Consider the following 13,275-nt stretch of genomic DNA (forward strand, 5'->3'; position numbering starts at 1 on the left):
CTTTTACTGCATTTTAACATGCTACTTTGGCAGTGGGAACAGTTTTGGTAAGGAGCAAAGATCTGATTTTTGCTTTTCCATAATAGCCAGAAAATAATCTGCCTTTTACTTACTCCATATTTTCGTTCGCGAAGCCTAGCCATGATTTTCAGACTGCCATCTTTGACTATCTGTTTTGGCCTGAGGAGGAGGACAAAAGACACATCAGTTTTGCACACCAGGCTGTTTTGCGTTTTATACTCCAGTTATTAGGCATTTTCAAATGTTTCCTCATTTGCTTTCATTCCTGTGTCTCTACAGCGATCTGCTGGGTTGGACATGCCTGTAGTTTGACAATGGATATGTGTTGAAGGTATTAATTGAGTTTCTATTCAAGAAGAACATTATCTATTTGTTTCTTTTCTAGTATGTTTGTCTGTTCTATATTACAGCATATTTACCTTCTTTGTTACAAGGATTTGTTTACCAGTGTAAGACAGAGTTTTGCTTTTTTTACTACTATCTTTATTAATCAGTGTTAAGAATTGCTAGGCAGTTGCTTTCTGTGGGCTCTGACTTGAAGTCGTGTATTTGTTTACTTTGAGGAAAGACAGAGAAAGATGAGGCCCTTTTTGTATAATTTTTGATTCTTTGATGCCCAAAATCTCTCAACATATCTAAACTCTGAGTGGATTGAGTGGATTGAGTACATTTCTTAGTTTTGCAAATCCTATTATTTTATCAAACATTCATACTCACTCACACCTTTTTTCTCTGATCTGTATCTTGATCTTCCTCTTATCAGGGCCTATGCCAGTACCGAAAATGTCAAAATTGAATTTTCAGCATTAAGTCAATTGTCTAGATGACACATGATTTCACTTTCTTTGTATTCACTCACATTCTCTGTTCTCTATACACTCATTGAAAAAAAATTGCTTCTGAGCTGTTATTTTTTTCTTAAATTTTGTTCTGTCATCCTTTACAAGGCCAAAACCTTTCAACTCTGATGGGTCTTTCAGCTGCATTGTTTTACTGCAGGTGAATTCTCAGCTCACTTTACACCTGTGCTTTACAGCATATTCCTGAGCCAGGGAGCTGACTCCTTCTCTTAGTGTTTGAATTTGACATTAGAAGGTCTCCAATCTGCTGATTGTTGGATAGCAGGACTTATAATCAAGGGTAGGATCAGTTTATTCCATGCCTTGTACGATGGGGATATACAGCAGTTATATAGGACCCAATGCAGCAATTCTTATCAGTCAGCATCATATAACTACTTCCCAGAGACTAATGCCAGAGCCCCAGAAAAGTTATTCAAAAAGATATAAACAGAGGGTAAGATACTGACCTTGGCTCATGAGACTTGTCTGAAATGCCTGGCTGTTGGACAGCATTCCGAGTGGGGACAAAGAAGCCTCCTTGCCCGCAAGACTTTGGCTGCATCTCTCCCTGGCCATTTCCTCACATGTCACTCCTGGCTGTTTTAGGCAGCTCCCTGTGCAGCTGCCACTGTCTGATGAGCTCTGCCTAGAGTGCTCTCACCCTGCAGTGTTGAAAACCTAAGGTATAATATTGACAAGTTCTGCCCGGAAAAATTCTCCTCTGAGATAATGTTATCCCTTTCTGGAGTCCTCAAAGTTGTAATGCTTTAGAATCCCCACCAGTTCAGATTAGCAGGGCTTTATGGGGTTTGTGGGTTTTTTTGGTTGGTTAGTTGTTTTTGGGAGGGTTGGTAGGATTCTTTGTGGTTTTGGTTAGTTGTGTTGTTTTTTTTCATGTCAGGAACCTGTGCTCTTTACAAGAGCATAGCAGGTTCTAGGGTCACTTACTTGACATGGATTTCCTGTAGGAATTTGCTGTTCTGTACCACAGAGAGTTAACCTGTCTTCATCCCTATCAAATGCTTCTTTTGCCATCTCTGACCCTCTGAGGAATCTTTTCCTTTGAAAGACATGTCATAAATCTTCTGCATCAAATTCTAATTTTAATTCCCAAACATCAGTGAGTATTAAGGTGTTCTTTGTGACAATGAGTGTGGAAAAATTAATAGTGTTCAATGAATTATACCAGAGGTAGAGAGGCTGAAGTTTAACCTTATTACTGTACTGTAGAAATACTAAAAAAAGCTGGTTACCAGCCACACATCGTTACATCTTGTACCTTTACAGCTACTGCTTATTTGGCTGAAGATCTGACATGGCATCTTTGTTACTTCAATTTATATTAATCCAGATGTGTAATTAACAATTAGAGGTGTAAGTTTAATTCAACAAAATGGTAGTGCTGTTCCATTTGAAATATGCCAGTGTGATAGAGTGATTAGACAAATAAAACTGGCCTTCTCATCTGTGCTAATATGACCACTATCTATGCTTTATGTCTTAATAGGAACTGAATTTTTTTGTGTCTATTTAGAGGTATACTTAGAATGTACCTGACTTTATGGACTTTATGAAATTGTAATTCAGTATCTTTTATGTGGATGGTTTGAATATGATGCTTTTCAAATATACCATAAAATATAAGTGTGTAGTCTACACTGGACAAGGTTTGTTTACCTCAGATATTTATTTGTGTGTTTATACAATATATATTATCATATACAAGGTAATATGACTGTTATATATTTGCAGTCATACTATCATCAGGCAATTTTCTGTCTTGAGTTATCAGAAAAGGGAATTAGGAAATGTAATGTTAGCCTTAGGGAAACAAACTTTTTTCAAAACTCCTATCTGCTACTATCACCTGCCAATGATTCAATGTGTTTATAGTTTATGCTAACCTTTTTTAGCTTTCCTTTTTATCCATTATAGTCTGTGTTGCTGGTAGAAGCCTGCAGCAAATTGCTGTTACTTTGCAGCTCCTATCTTTGTTCACCAAATAGCTATTTTCTTTTTTATTCCTTTTTTTATTCCTGTAAGGTAGTAACTGTAGACTGTTATAAAACTGCAATGTCATTAGAAAAGGTTCACACAAATAAATTCACTGCTGATATTAGGACTTTAAAATGTTAATGTCTTTGTCTTTCTATGGGATAACATATAGTTTTGTATTGATGCTTAAAGAAACGTCTTTAAACTCTTTCATTACCCAAAGAGGAGTTATGACAGCAAGACAGCATTTCAGGACTGTCTGTGGGATCATGGGTTTCATTGAGGAATTCTTAGTTCGTGTCCCTATTAAAAATATGTCCATAATTTGAGTAAAATGAAAGTGAACAAAATTCTTAAGTGCACACAAGACTCTTATGGTTCTTTATCAGCAATAAGAACTGTTGCAATATTGGTCTGTCTCTGGATCTGTGGTCCTTTTTGTACTTCACCCTCTACTCCTTGCATAACCAAAGTCCAGTGGAGCTCAGCTTGTAGCTCTGTTACGAAACACCAATGTTGTATTTTGCTGCCTCTAAACCCTTCTTGCTTTCTCCAATTTGCAACAGACATTTTCCATGATTACAGGTGGGAAGTTCTTCATGTCCAACCCATCCCATATTGGGAACTGACTTACTTCTCCTAACTGATTTTGATAAAGCCCACTAATGACATATTGAGAATTTTATTTAGTTATTACTCTCAATGGCAACAGAATATAGAGTAAATATAGCAGAAAAGTTTCATGCCCTATCTAAAGGGTTATCATTTGCTGGAATAACTGTCCTTTCACACACAGTCTTTAGTTTCATGGAATAGTTAATTTGGGATTCTCCTGAATCAGACTGCACTTTTAGGACACAGCTCTAAACCTATTCAATTGCATCTATTTCTGATTTATCTCACCCTAACACAAACCTAAAGTAATTGCACTACTTGTAATAAAATTAAGGCTTACCCACTATTGTTTCTTCATAGGAAGCCTTTCCAAAATTTTAAGTATTTTTTACACTCAGAAGTGTTCTCTTATTGTCTCCTTGATTTTAAACATATCTGAGCTGTGTGGATAGAAGTAGCTGAACTGCTTCCTTTCACTTAATATTGAAGAGGATACTTTTTTGTTCAACCATTGGACATGCGCCAAATATTTTTAAATGTCCATTATTTCACAAATGATACTGTAAATCAGAATTAAGGTATTATGAAGAGGCTGTTCAATGATAGTATTACTTCTAATATTTAATGCTTAGAATTAATAGAATTAGTCATTTCTTTATTGGATTTGAATAAATTGATACTGGATTGTATTAAGCAATATGTCCTACACACCCTGGATATTTCATTTGCCTGTTTTTAAAAAATGGGTAAGCTGTACTGAGTGCAGATTTGCATTTATTATGCCATGTAACTAGCTCTAGTTTTACCACAGGAAAATCATCAGCCCAATTTCAGGTATTAGAAACCTTTTAGAATTTTATTAATGTTGTTGTTCTTTAGAATTACTTATTACATAAATCCAGTCTGTATATGGATACTTTACACTGGTCTAACTGTCATCACAGTATGATTGTCTTTCAAAAAGATTTCTGAAACAGTTCACCTGACATAATCTTTGGTTGTGAATAGTTAGACTGCTATAGCTTTTCTATATTGTCAGCATTAGAGATGTTCTTAATTATAGAGATATAATTGAGCTGTTACAAATTTGTGTGCAAGTAAACTTTAACATGTTTGAATTGTATTCTCAGTGACTGATCTCTGTGTTGGGATGAGTTGATATCCAACAGAAATCAATAGGATAAGCAGTACATTTTTTCAATCCAAATATATTTTTAAAAATCCAGACAAAAATTGGTCCTTTGTTATGCTTCCTCTGACCAGCTCCCCCTGTTGTAGTTTTCAGTCATCAACAGTAGTATTTCTGCACAAATCCCCTGAAACAACAAAATTCTGAGTTTGCATTTGGTTGCAATTTTTTGGGGGGAGCAAATGGTAAGAAATTGCTGTATTCCACAAAATACTTGAATGTTATGCTGAAATATTGAAGAATCTCTTTGCTTTTCAGTTCAGCATGTAATCCAGGTATCAGAAGAGGTGTGAGAGGATGCTGTGTAATGGCACAAAGTTGGAATTGGAAGGAGAATTGGAAGCCCTGGGGTTTTTATTCTTGACTGGACTATAAACCTGTTATATGACCTTGAGCAGAGCACATTAACCCCGACTTTCCAAAGCATTTGCACTCCTGAACTGGATCTATATGTTGGTCAGTTGCAATTTCCTGTGAGGTGAGAATGGTGCCTTAATAGGGTGCAGACAGATCATTAACACAGAGTGCTGCAAAATTCTCCACTGAAAAGCATCACAGGCAGTGGGAAGTATTATTAGGAACTAATAATATTATAAATTAGTCATTATAATTTAGTTAGGTTTACCCTATTATGCTGTACTTTACCCTGAAGAAAGATAAGTCATAAGCTGCTTAGAAGTTTTTTTATAGAGTAGAGTGCAGCATTTAAGGGTCTTCAGAACATTTCTGCAATATTAAAATGATTTTTCAGCCTGGATAGTAGCTTCTTCAGTCTAGTCTAAGGTTTTAAAAAAGTAAAACAAACAGAAGCCCAAGGTATTATTTACTTAATTAGTCCTTTCTGCAGCATGAATTTATTTCTGAACTTCATTTCTGCTTAATAAGTATCATATCTGTTGATGATCCTCATGTTACTAAGCAACACCAACATCACCAAATAATAGGGAAAAAACACGTAATAAGGCACTATAATTTTGATCATGTGTCATGGGGTTAATTTCCTAAGAAATGTCTTCTCAGATTCAAAGAGTGTGCAGTGCAGCACTGTAAAATATATTGGTTTCATTATAAAAAGCAGTTCATATCTCCTAAAAATGTGCATTTAATTGCATAAAGGCATAAAAACAACACAAAAATTATTCAAATAACATTCCAATTATATATGATAAATCATCTTTAAAACCTTTACCGTTATGTAGCAATTATAACTTAACCACAAGATCTAACATCTTAGAGCTTTGTTGAAATCAATCAAATATCTTAGACTGAAGCTAGAATGCTGTTCTGATAGAATTGCTCCCAAAGGCAATTTTTATCTGTTTAGGCACCAATTTTACAGCATATTTTGAATTTGATTATTTCTGGTAGAATTTCCTGGGTAAGGTTTTGTTCTAACAATGACTCTAAGAAATTTGTAAAACAATTAATTAATTACAAACTGGTTGAACTACCATAACTGTTTTAAAAAATGCTACTAATACTTTGATCCATAGAAAATGCACAATCTCTTCTGTTACTTGCTTTCTGAGTGTGTTTTATAGAGAAACATTGATTTCAGATGCTAAATTAAAACAGACTCTCACTCACATCACATGTGAATCTGATAATGTTTTGGAAGACCAGTCTTTCCTCAGTAATACGTATGAATTTCTCATTCAGTCTCTTTGGGTTTCAGTATTTGCACCTGATTCCCAGGTGCATGAAAACAGAAAACACTCAGGTAATTAGGGATAAAACAATATTAGTGTGTTGAGGTTTTTTAAATAAAATAAAAAAATGAATTTGAGCATTTTTTCATCTATCATCAGATCTAGGAAGAACACATCTCTGCCTATACCACTGCAGAGTCCCCAGCTTCAAAGACTTTTGTTTCTTTATTAATCTGGTTTTAGTTTATTTTAGAGAAAATCCTGCTTTTTTCTCTTCCATTCTGCTTTTTTTATTTAAACTCTTAACCTTTACTTAATAGGTAGTCTCAAGAATACTTATTATCAAATACTCTAAAAAAGTTTTCTTTCTGTTTAAATAAAGTTGCCTAAAATACCTGCAAGAATCAGTTCATGAAATTGTTTCAAGATAGAATAGTTCTGGAATTTAAATCAGATAATGAACTGTATGTCTCCACCTTGGTATTTGCAAGTCATTCCTTCCTTGGCAGACTTTCAGGCTAGTATTGCCTTAGTTCAAAACGTTATATACAGGTGTACATGCATTTGTAATGTATAATGTGCTGTATTAGCATAAATGAGGTACATTGAAAAAATGGTAAGGTGATTACAAAAACATTTTCTCAATCCTCCTGAAATAATCTTAATTTAAACCTGACAATGATTGGAATGTAAATTGACACTGGGATTTCAGAACAGGTTAAAAGAAAGATTAACTGCTCCCTTGCCCCTCACTCCAAAATCCCACTCTAGTGGCATCACAATTCTGGAAAGCAGCTGTGCTGCCATATGTTGCTACTTCAGAGACCATCTTATGTATAGCTCTACTATTACTCAGACTGAACTGCTCAAAAATTTGGCTTGAAATTATTAAAGCAGAGTCACTTGTTTGAAGGCCAGCATTTCTGGAGTCATCCGGGGTGTGATGCGTCATATTTCATGCTGTACATGAAATTTCAGCTTTTCAAAACCAACCCTAGCTCCCATTATAGCAGAATGTATTTTAATTCCTCACAGCACCAAAGAGCATGCTTGCTATTGCCCAAATCTGTCATCTAAAAGAATAGTGAGTACAAATGGTCTTGGTATAAACATACCTGTTCTTCCTTCCTCTAATTGCTAGAAATGCTTACATTCTCTGCTCTTGAGAACTTCAAATAGAACTTCCATGTGCAGTTCTTAGTAAAAAACTTGTGGTCTTTAAAATGAAACTTCCATTCCAGTTGGTAAAGGAGAACAGTATTTTCTACAGTCTGGCATTACAAAGCCAATTTGTACTTGGACTTTTCCAATATTTAGTAGTTGTGTGTTTACACACTTTTGCTAGTTGAAACTGCGCTCTTTTTGAAGAAGCAGTTGCCCTTTAGGTCTTGCTTGGGCACAACAGGGAATCCTCTCCACAGATTTCCTCACTAAAGGTAATAGTTTATTTTTTAAATGACAATTTTTGGGTTAATGTTTGCTATCTATCTGTGAGTTTAGCACTCATTGAGGCTAACAAGAGTCATTCCCTAGATACCCAAGAAGCTGGAGTAGGTTTTAATAAGATTTAGAAAATAGATTTAATGAATCTGCTGCATTGCCTAGACTGTTATTATCAAAAATTTAAAATCTTTAAGTCTGTAAAGTAAGCCTCAAAGTAAACAATTTTTAAATAGAAATATTGAATGTTTCTCAGGGCCATGACAAATGGGAATTGACTGTGTTTTCTAAGCTTGTTTCTAAGAGACAGACTACTGTGACCAATATATTCAGAAAAAGAAAGACTTAACTGACAGTGAAACTGAAGAAGGAGCTGAAGTTGTAGCAGTTCTGAGACTACTTTAAAATATGAACAATAATTCAAATAGATTTCAAAAATGGTTATTGTTTTTTAAATGACTGCTGCTTCACTGTATGAAAAAGCTTGTTTCCACACTCTACACTGATAAACAAAACAAGTTAAGATGTAATCTAACCTACAAGTCTTAAAATCCTGTAATTGCTCAGAAATGGAATGAAGCCAAAGAATCCTTTCAATGAGCATTTGTCCTGTAAGATTTTCAGACATAGAAACTGGCAATCCAAGAACAGTGGTTCCCGTGAAGTGTTGCATTGATCTGAATTTTTTATTCTCGTTGTGATGGCAGATCTGTAAGCAACCTCTTTCAAATAATATATACAGGATATACAAAAGATTTCAAATGTCAGCAAATCAAGTTACAGAGACATTTTCTTTCACTTATATTTGCATGGGCACATACCTGCAAGCCTAAAGCTTTTACAAATTTGAAGATATTTAACGTTCACCACTTCTTAAAATGATCATATGCTATGTGGATTAAGTAAAAGAAGTTACTCAACTTCGAACAGACTTGATTCCCTTCAGACATTTTTAAGTGCCCAGAAAGCATCCAATTGACTCTTATATGGAAGGAGTTTTGGAGTAACTGCAGAATATTACCTGATATTTGCCAAGATTTCCCCAACACTTAACGTGACTGTGCATCACAACACTTGGATAGTTGAAAAGAATGCACCATCTCATTTATTTTTTTCCAAGGTTGATCCAACTCAGTCACTTTATTCTTGCTTTTCTGCTCTAAAGATCTCAGATTTCAAAATTTTGCCTATACCTGGGTTTTGTTTTCTGTGTCTAAGTAAACAGAACTTTTTTCATATTATTCTTATCTCACTAGAACCCAAATGGTTGCACAACCATCCAGATCTGTTAGTTAGATTAGGATATACTAATCTAGCAGGTAATTTGAGGAAAGGCATTGACATTCCAGCATACTTTGGAATTATTTTTAATATCATAGTGGGTATGGTATTTATAAAAAGAGAACTATGTGTATAAATGGAAGGTAATCAGGAAAATCAAAGCAAGCAACTACTGGTCAGGAATTTAAAATCAGATAAACAATTCTAATCTTCTGCTTAAAGGAAATCAAAGCTGTTGAATGGTTAGTATCCATCATTGGTCACCCACGGGTAAGGGGAAAAAAGAACACGTGGGGTTCTTCTTGTCCTCCTGAAATGAAATCAGGGAAAGCAAATAACTTCACTATAAATTTTTGGTTGGGATCACAAATCAGATTCATTAATTGAATTGTGAGTTGAATTTTCAGCTGATGATGGGTTTGGAAATACTGACTTGTCTTATTTTATTTTGTAGATGCTTCAGAAACTTGCTGTGTGCTTACCACGGGTTCTGCCAACCATCTCAAGAGGGGACTTACCTGTTCTTTCATTAGTAAGCATAACATTATCTTGAAATAATTATTCCTCTCCACATGGCCTTCCTACTAGTGTCAGCTTATCTTCTGCTGACTCATGCTCGGGGTGCTCCTGTTGAGAATGGGGCACTGTTGGAAACACTGAAGTCACAAGTAGGATTATTCAGCAATAAAAGTGAACACTATTCAGCACAGGTGAGACCTCCTGGCACAAGCCGACAAATACCTCAGACAATCATCATAGGAGTTCGTAAAGGAGGGACAAGGGCTTTGCTGGAAATGTTGGATATTCATCCTAATATTGTGGTAGCAGCTACAGAAGTCCACTTCTTTGACTGGGATGAAAATTATGTGAAAGGAATAGACTGGTATAGAAATCTGATGCCATTTTCTTATGGAAATCAAATAACAATTGAGAAAACACCAGGCTATTTTACATCACCACAGGCTCCAGGAAGAATTCATGACATGAATAGCTCCATTAAACTGCTGCTCATTCTAAGAGATCCCACTGAGAGAGTTATATCTGACTATACCCAAGTATATTACAACAGAGTAGAAAGCCACAAGCCTGTTCAGCTTTTTGAAGATATTGTTATTAAGAATGGAGTGCTTAATACCAAATACAAAGCTATTCAGAGAAGTCTATATGATGTTCATATGGAAAAGTGGCTTAAGCATTTCAGTTTGAATCAGATTCATATAGTGGATGGCAACACTTTAATCAAGGACCCTCTTCCCGAATTACAAAAAGTTGAAAGATTTCTAAATCTTCCTTCCCGAATTCTGTCTTCTAATTTTTATTTTAACCAAACCAAGGGATTCTACTGCATTAGAAGTGATGGGAGGGAGAGATGTTTACATGAATCCAAAGGACGTCCCCATCCTCTTGTTAACAGCACTGTTTTAGAGCAACTGTATTCTTACTTCAGAGAGCACAATGCAAAATTTTACAGAATGGTTAATCATTCCTTTGACTGGCATTAATACATTTGGAGTCGATGTTCCTTAAAAAGGGACTGAAACAAACTCTTTCAAACATATCTTTATAAACTGTAAAGACCCGTATTATGAAAATTAACATACTGGTTATATGCTTCATTGGAATAACACATCTGTTAATTCATTGAAATGGAACTCTTTATGTTGGGAAAAATAAGTTTTATGTATTTGTATGATTACTGTGAGTCATATTCTGATCTTTCTTTCATCATGCAAATACATTAACTTCAGCAAACTTAGGACAGATGTGTATCTACAAGATTTGTGCTGTTTTGGAAAAATGCTTCTAACTGTAAAAGATGTAAATATTTGAAATGGTATTATTCTAACTGTTCTGTATTTTTCGTTGTTATAATTTTTTTATATCCCACACAACGATAGTGGTGTTGATTTCTAGAATTTTCATAAAATAAGCTAAAATTGTATGTTAAAACAGGGGCATATATAGTGGCTCCAATAAATCATTCATCCTCTTTAAAATGCTGAAGTACTTAATCAACAAATAATAAAAGGAATCTCCTTCACCTGTAATTTTGAATAGGTGAACTAGAAGCTACCTGTCTGTATATCATTAATACTAAACTATTAAACCACACTCTTACTATCCTGGGTTTGCAAAAAATTCTCCACAGTAAGAGCATGAACGGTTCAAAGAAGATTAAAGTGAGAGTTCTGAATGTAAAGAAATTAAAATATCCCAGGCAGCCTCAATTTACAGTGATACTTTATACACTAAAAAAAAAAAAAGGCATAAAAATTATTAGTATCAACAGCTGTACAAATATTTGATTATATCAGTTTTGTCACTTTGCTCTTGAATGGAAAGGTTCTTAGTTAGTACTACCATATTAATTATGTTTGCATTCTGTGACTAGTTATTCTATTGCTCTCCTGGCATTAGTTTATATATGTCCATTGGCACATTGATTCTTGTTAAAAATATTAATTATTTGTTTGCCCCCTGGAGCATGGGGTAGTTTTTATTTTGCCATTTCTAATGCAGATCATGGAATACTCTCAAAATAACACCTTGTTAAGTTATATATCTCAGACAATGTTCAATACCCTCAGTATGACGTACTCAGATTATATATAAGAACCACATCTGTCTATAGCCCTGCATTAGGATTCTATTTTTTTGTTACGGTATTGTGCTGGTCTTTTCTACTTTTTCTTGTAAACATTTTATTATCAATACCAAAGAAAAAAAATCGACTTGAAATGTTAAATTTGCTGCCAGATAGACCTACAGATGCAGATATGCTTGTTTGCCATTGTACCTTGCAATCCAGACACCCTGGTGCACCCCCTGGTATAAGCAGCACTCATCAGGTGCCAGCCTCTCAAGCCCGGAGCACTGGTGAGCTGCAGTGGTGTGGGCCCACCCAGCACTGCAGCACCAAACTCCACCCAGCCCTGGGGAGGGTCCTGCCTCTGTGTCCCCTCTGTCACTGCTCAGCCTGCAGGAGTGTCTCTTCCTAGCATGGGGTTCAGTCTTCCACTTCACAGGCTGAAAGGTATGTATTGCAGCGCTAATTTTTGGGCTTCTAATACTTTATGACTGGGCTACTTAGATAGTAGGCAGGTAGTAGTATTCCACTGAAGCTGGACAGAATCAGAATCAACTCAGAGTATGTGGAAACAACCTTCATCAATATTTCCTCAATAAATGTAAAGTGTTAAAAAAATATAATAAATATTATTATTTATCTGTTCCACTACTTGTATATGTATATATGAGAGAAAATTATTTTCATTAGCATATAATTAATATCTGAAATTACCTGTCCGGAGTATAATTGTTTACTACATCTTTGATTTCTACAGAGGCCCAAATTGTTTTTTATTTCTGCCACTTTTTCTGAGATTGTGGCTTCTTAATCATTAATATTGATCAGATGTGGGCACTAAGAAGTACAATGTCAATGGGACTCTGTGAAAATATGAATATATTTGTTTCAAATTAGCCAAAGAAGGGGTTGTTTATGCTGGTCTTCTACCATCTCTACAAGGACATTGAGTAGGTAAACTGTAATAATTACAGTTGTACAGGTTAACAATATCTCCTTTGTCATTTGTCAAGTAAAAAGTTACACCATAAAAATTCGGAACTCTGAATTAACAGTGTGATTCTATATCAGAACAACGCTGTATTTTGTGGGCACAGCACTTTTGCCTGATAACGGAAGTCCCAAATTCAGATTCGCAGTATTTTTTAACATAGCCTGATCTTTCTGACCAATGTAATCTCAGTGATAAACAAAACCCCTTCCAGTCCACTAATTTCAGACTTACATTATTGAAGGTAGCAACATAAGTGCAATTTGTATCAGATATAAATATATTACTTTGTTTCTCATACATTCCAAAACTCTTTTCCTTCTCTCTCTCTTTTTTTTTTTTCTTGCAAGAAGCAAATTTGAAAGCAATGTATACTTTAGCAAAGGTTTCAGGTAGATGCTAGTAATTGAAGAATTCACGTATCTATATGCCACATTCAATTTCATAGGCTTCCAAGAAAAAGGAAGGGAAAAAATTCTAATGTCTTTCTATATTTATGCCTGCAGGCATCAAGTCTTTCTCTTTCTTCTCTGAGTTTACAGCTAATCTTTAAATGAGCTGAATGCAGGAACACCGGTTGGCAGGAGCTTTATGCATCTTTGAAAATGCAGGTCCCTTTCTGGAATTTACTTTTAAAAGAGAGCTGAGCTGTATGGATTAGTGAT

At 35.1% G+C, this 13,275-nt stretch overlaps 1 protein-coding gene across 1 annotated transcript in view; it reads left to right on the forward strand.

Annotated features, from left to right (window-relative positions):
- LOC113949537 (heparan sulfate glucosamine 3-O-sulfotransferase 1-like) overlaps positions 1 to 11,306 on the forward strand; it is a 45,483-nt gene extending 34,177 nt beyond the window's left edge. The window contains exon 2 of the mRNA XM_027648277.1: positions 9,487 to 11,306. Within this exon, the coding sequence (XP_027504078.1) occupies positions 9,605 to 10,534 (930 nt within the window). The 5' untranslated portion in view covers positions 9,487 to 9,604 and the 3' untranslated portion in view covers positions 10,535 to 11,306. The remainder of the gene's footprint in view (positions 1 to 9,486) is intronic.
- The last annotated feature ends 1,969 nt before the right edge of the window (positions 11,307 to 13,275 follow it).

Source organism: Corapipo altera, unplaced genomic scaffold (genome assembly GCF_003945725.1).
Source record: "Corapipo altera isolate COAL_440 unplaced genomic scaffold, ASM394572v1 56, whole genome shotgun sequence".
Classification (NCBI taxonomy): Eukaryota; Metazoa; Chordata; class Aves; order Passeriformes; family Pipridae; genus Corapipo; species Corapipo altera.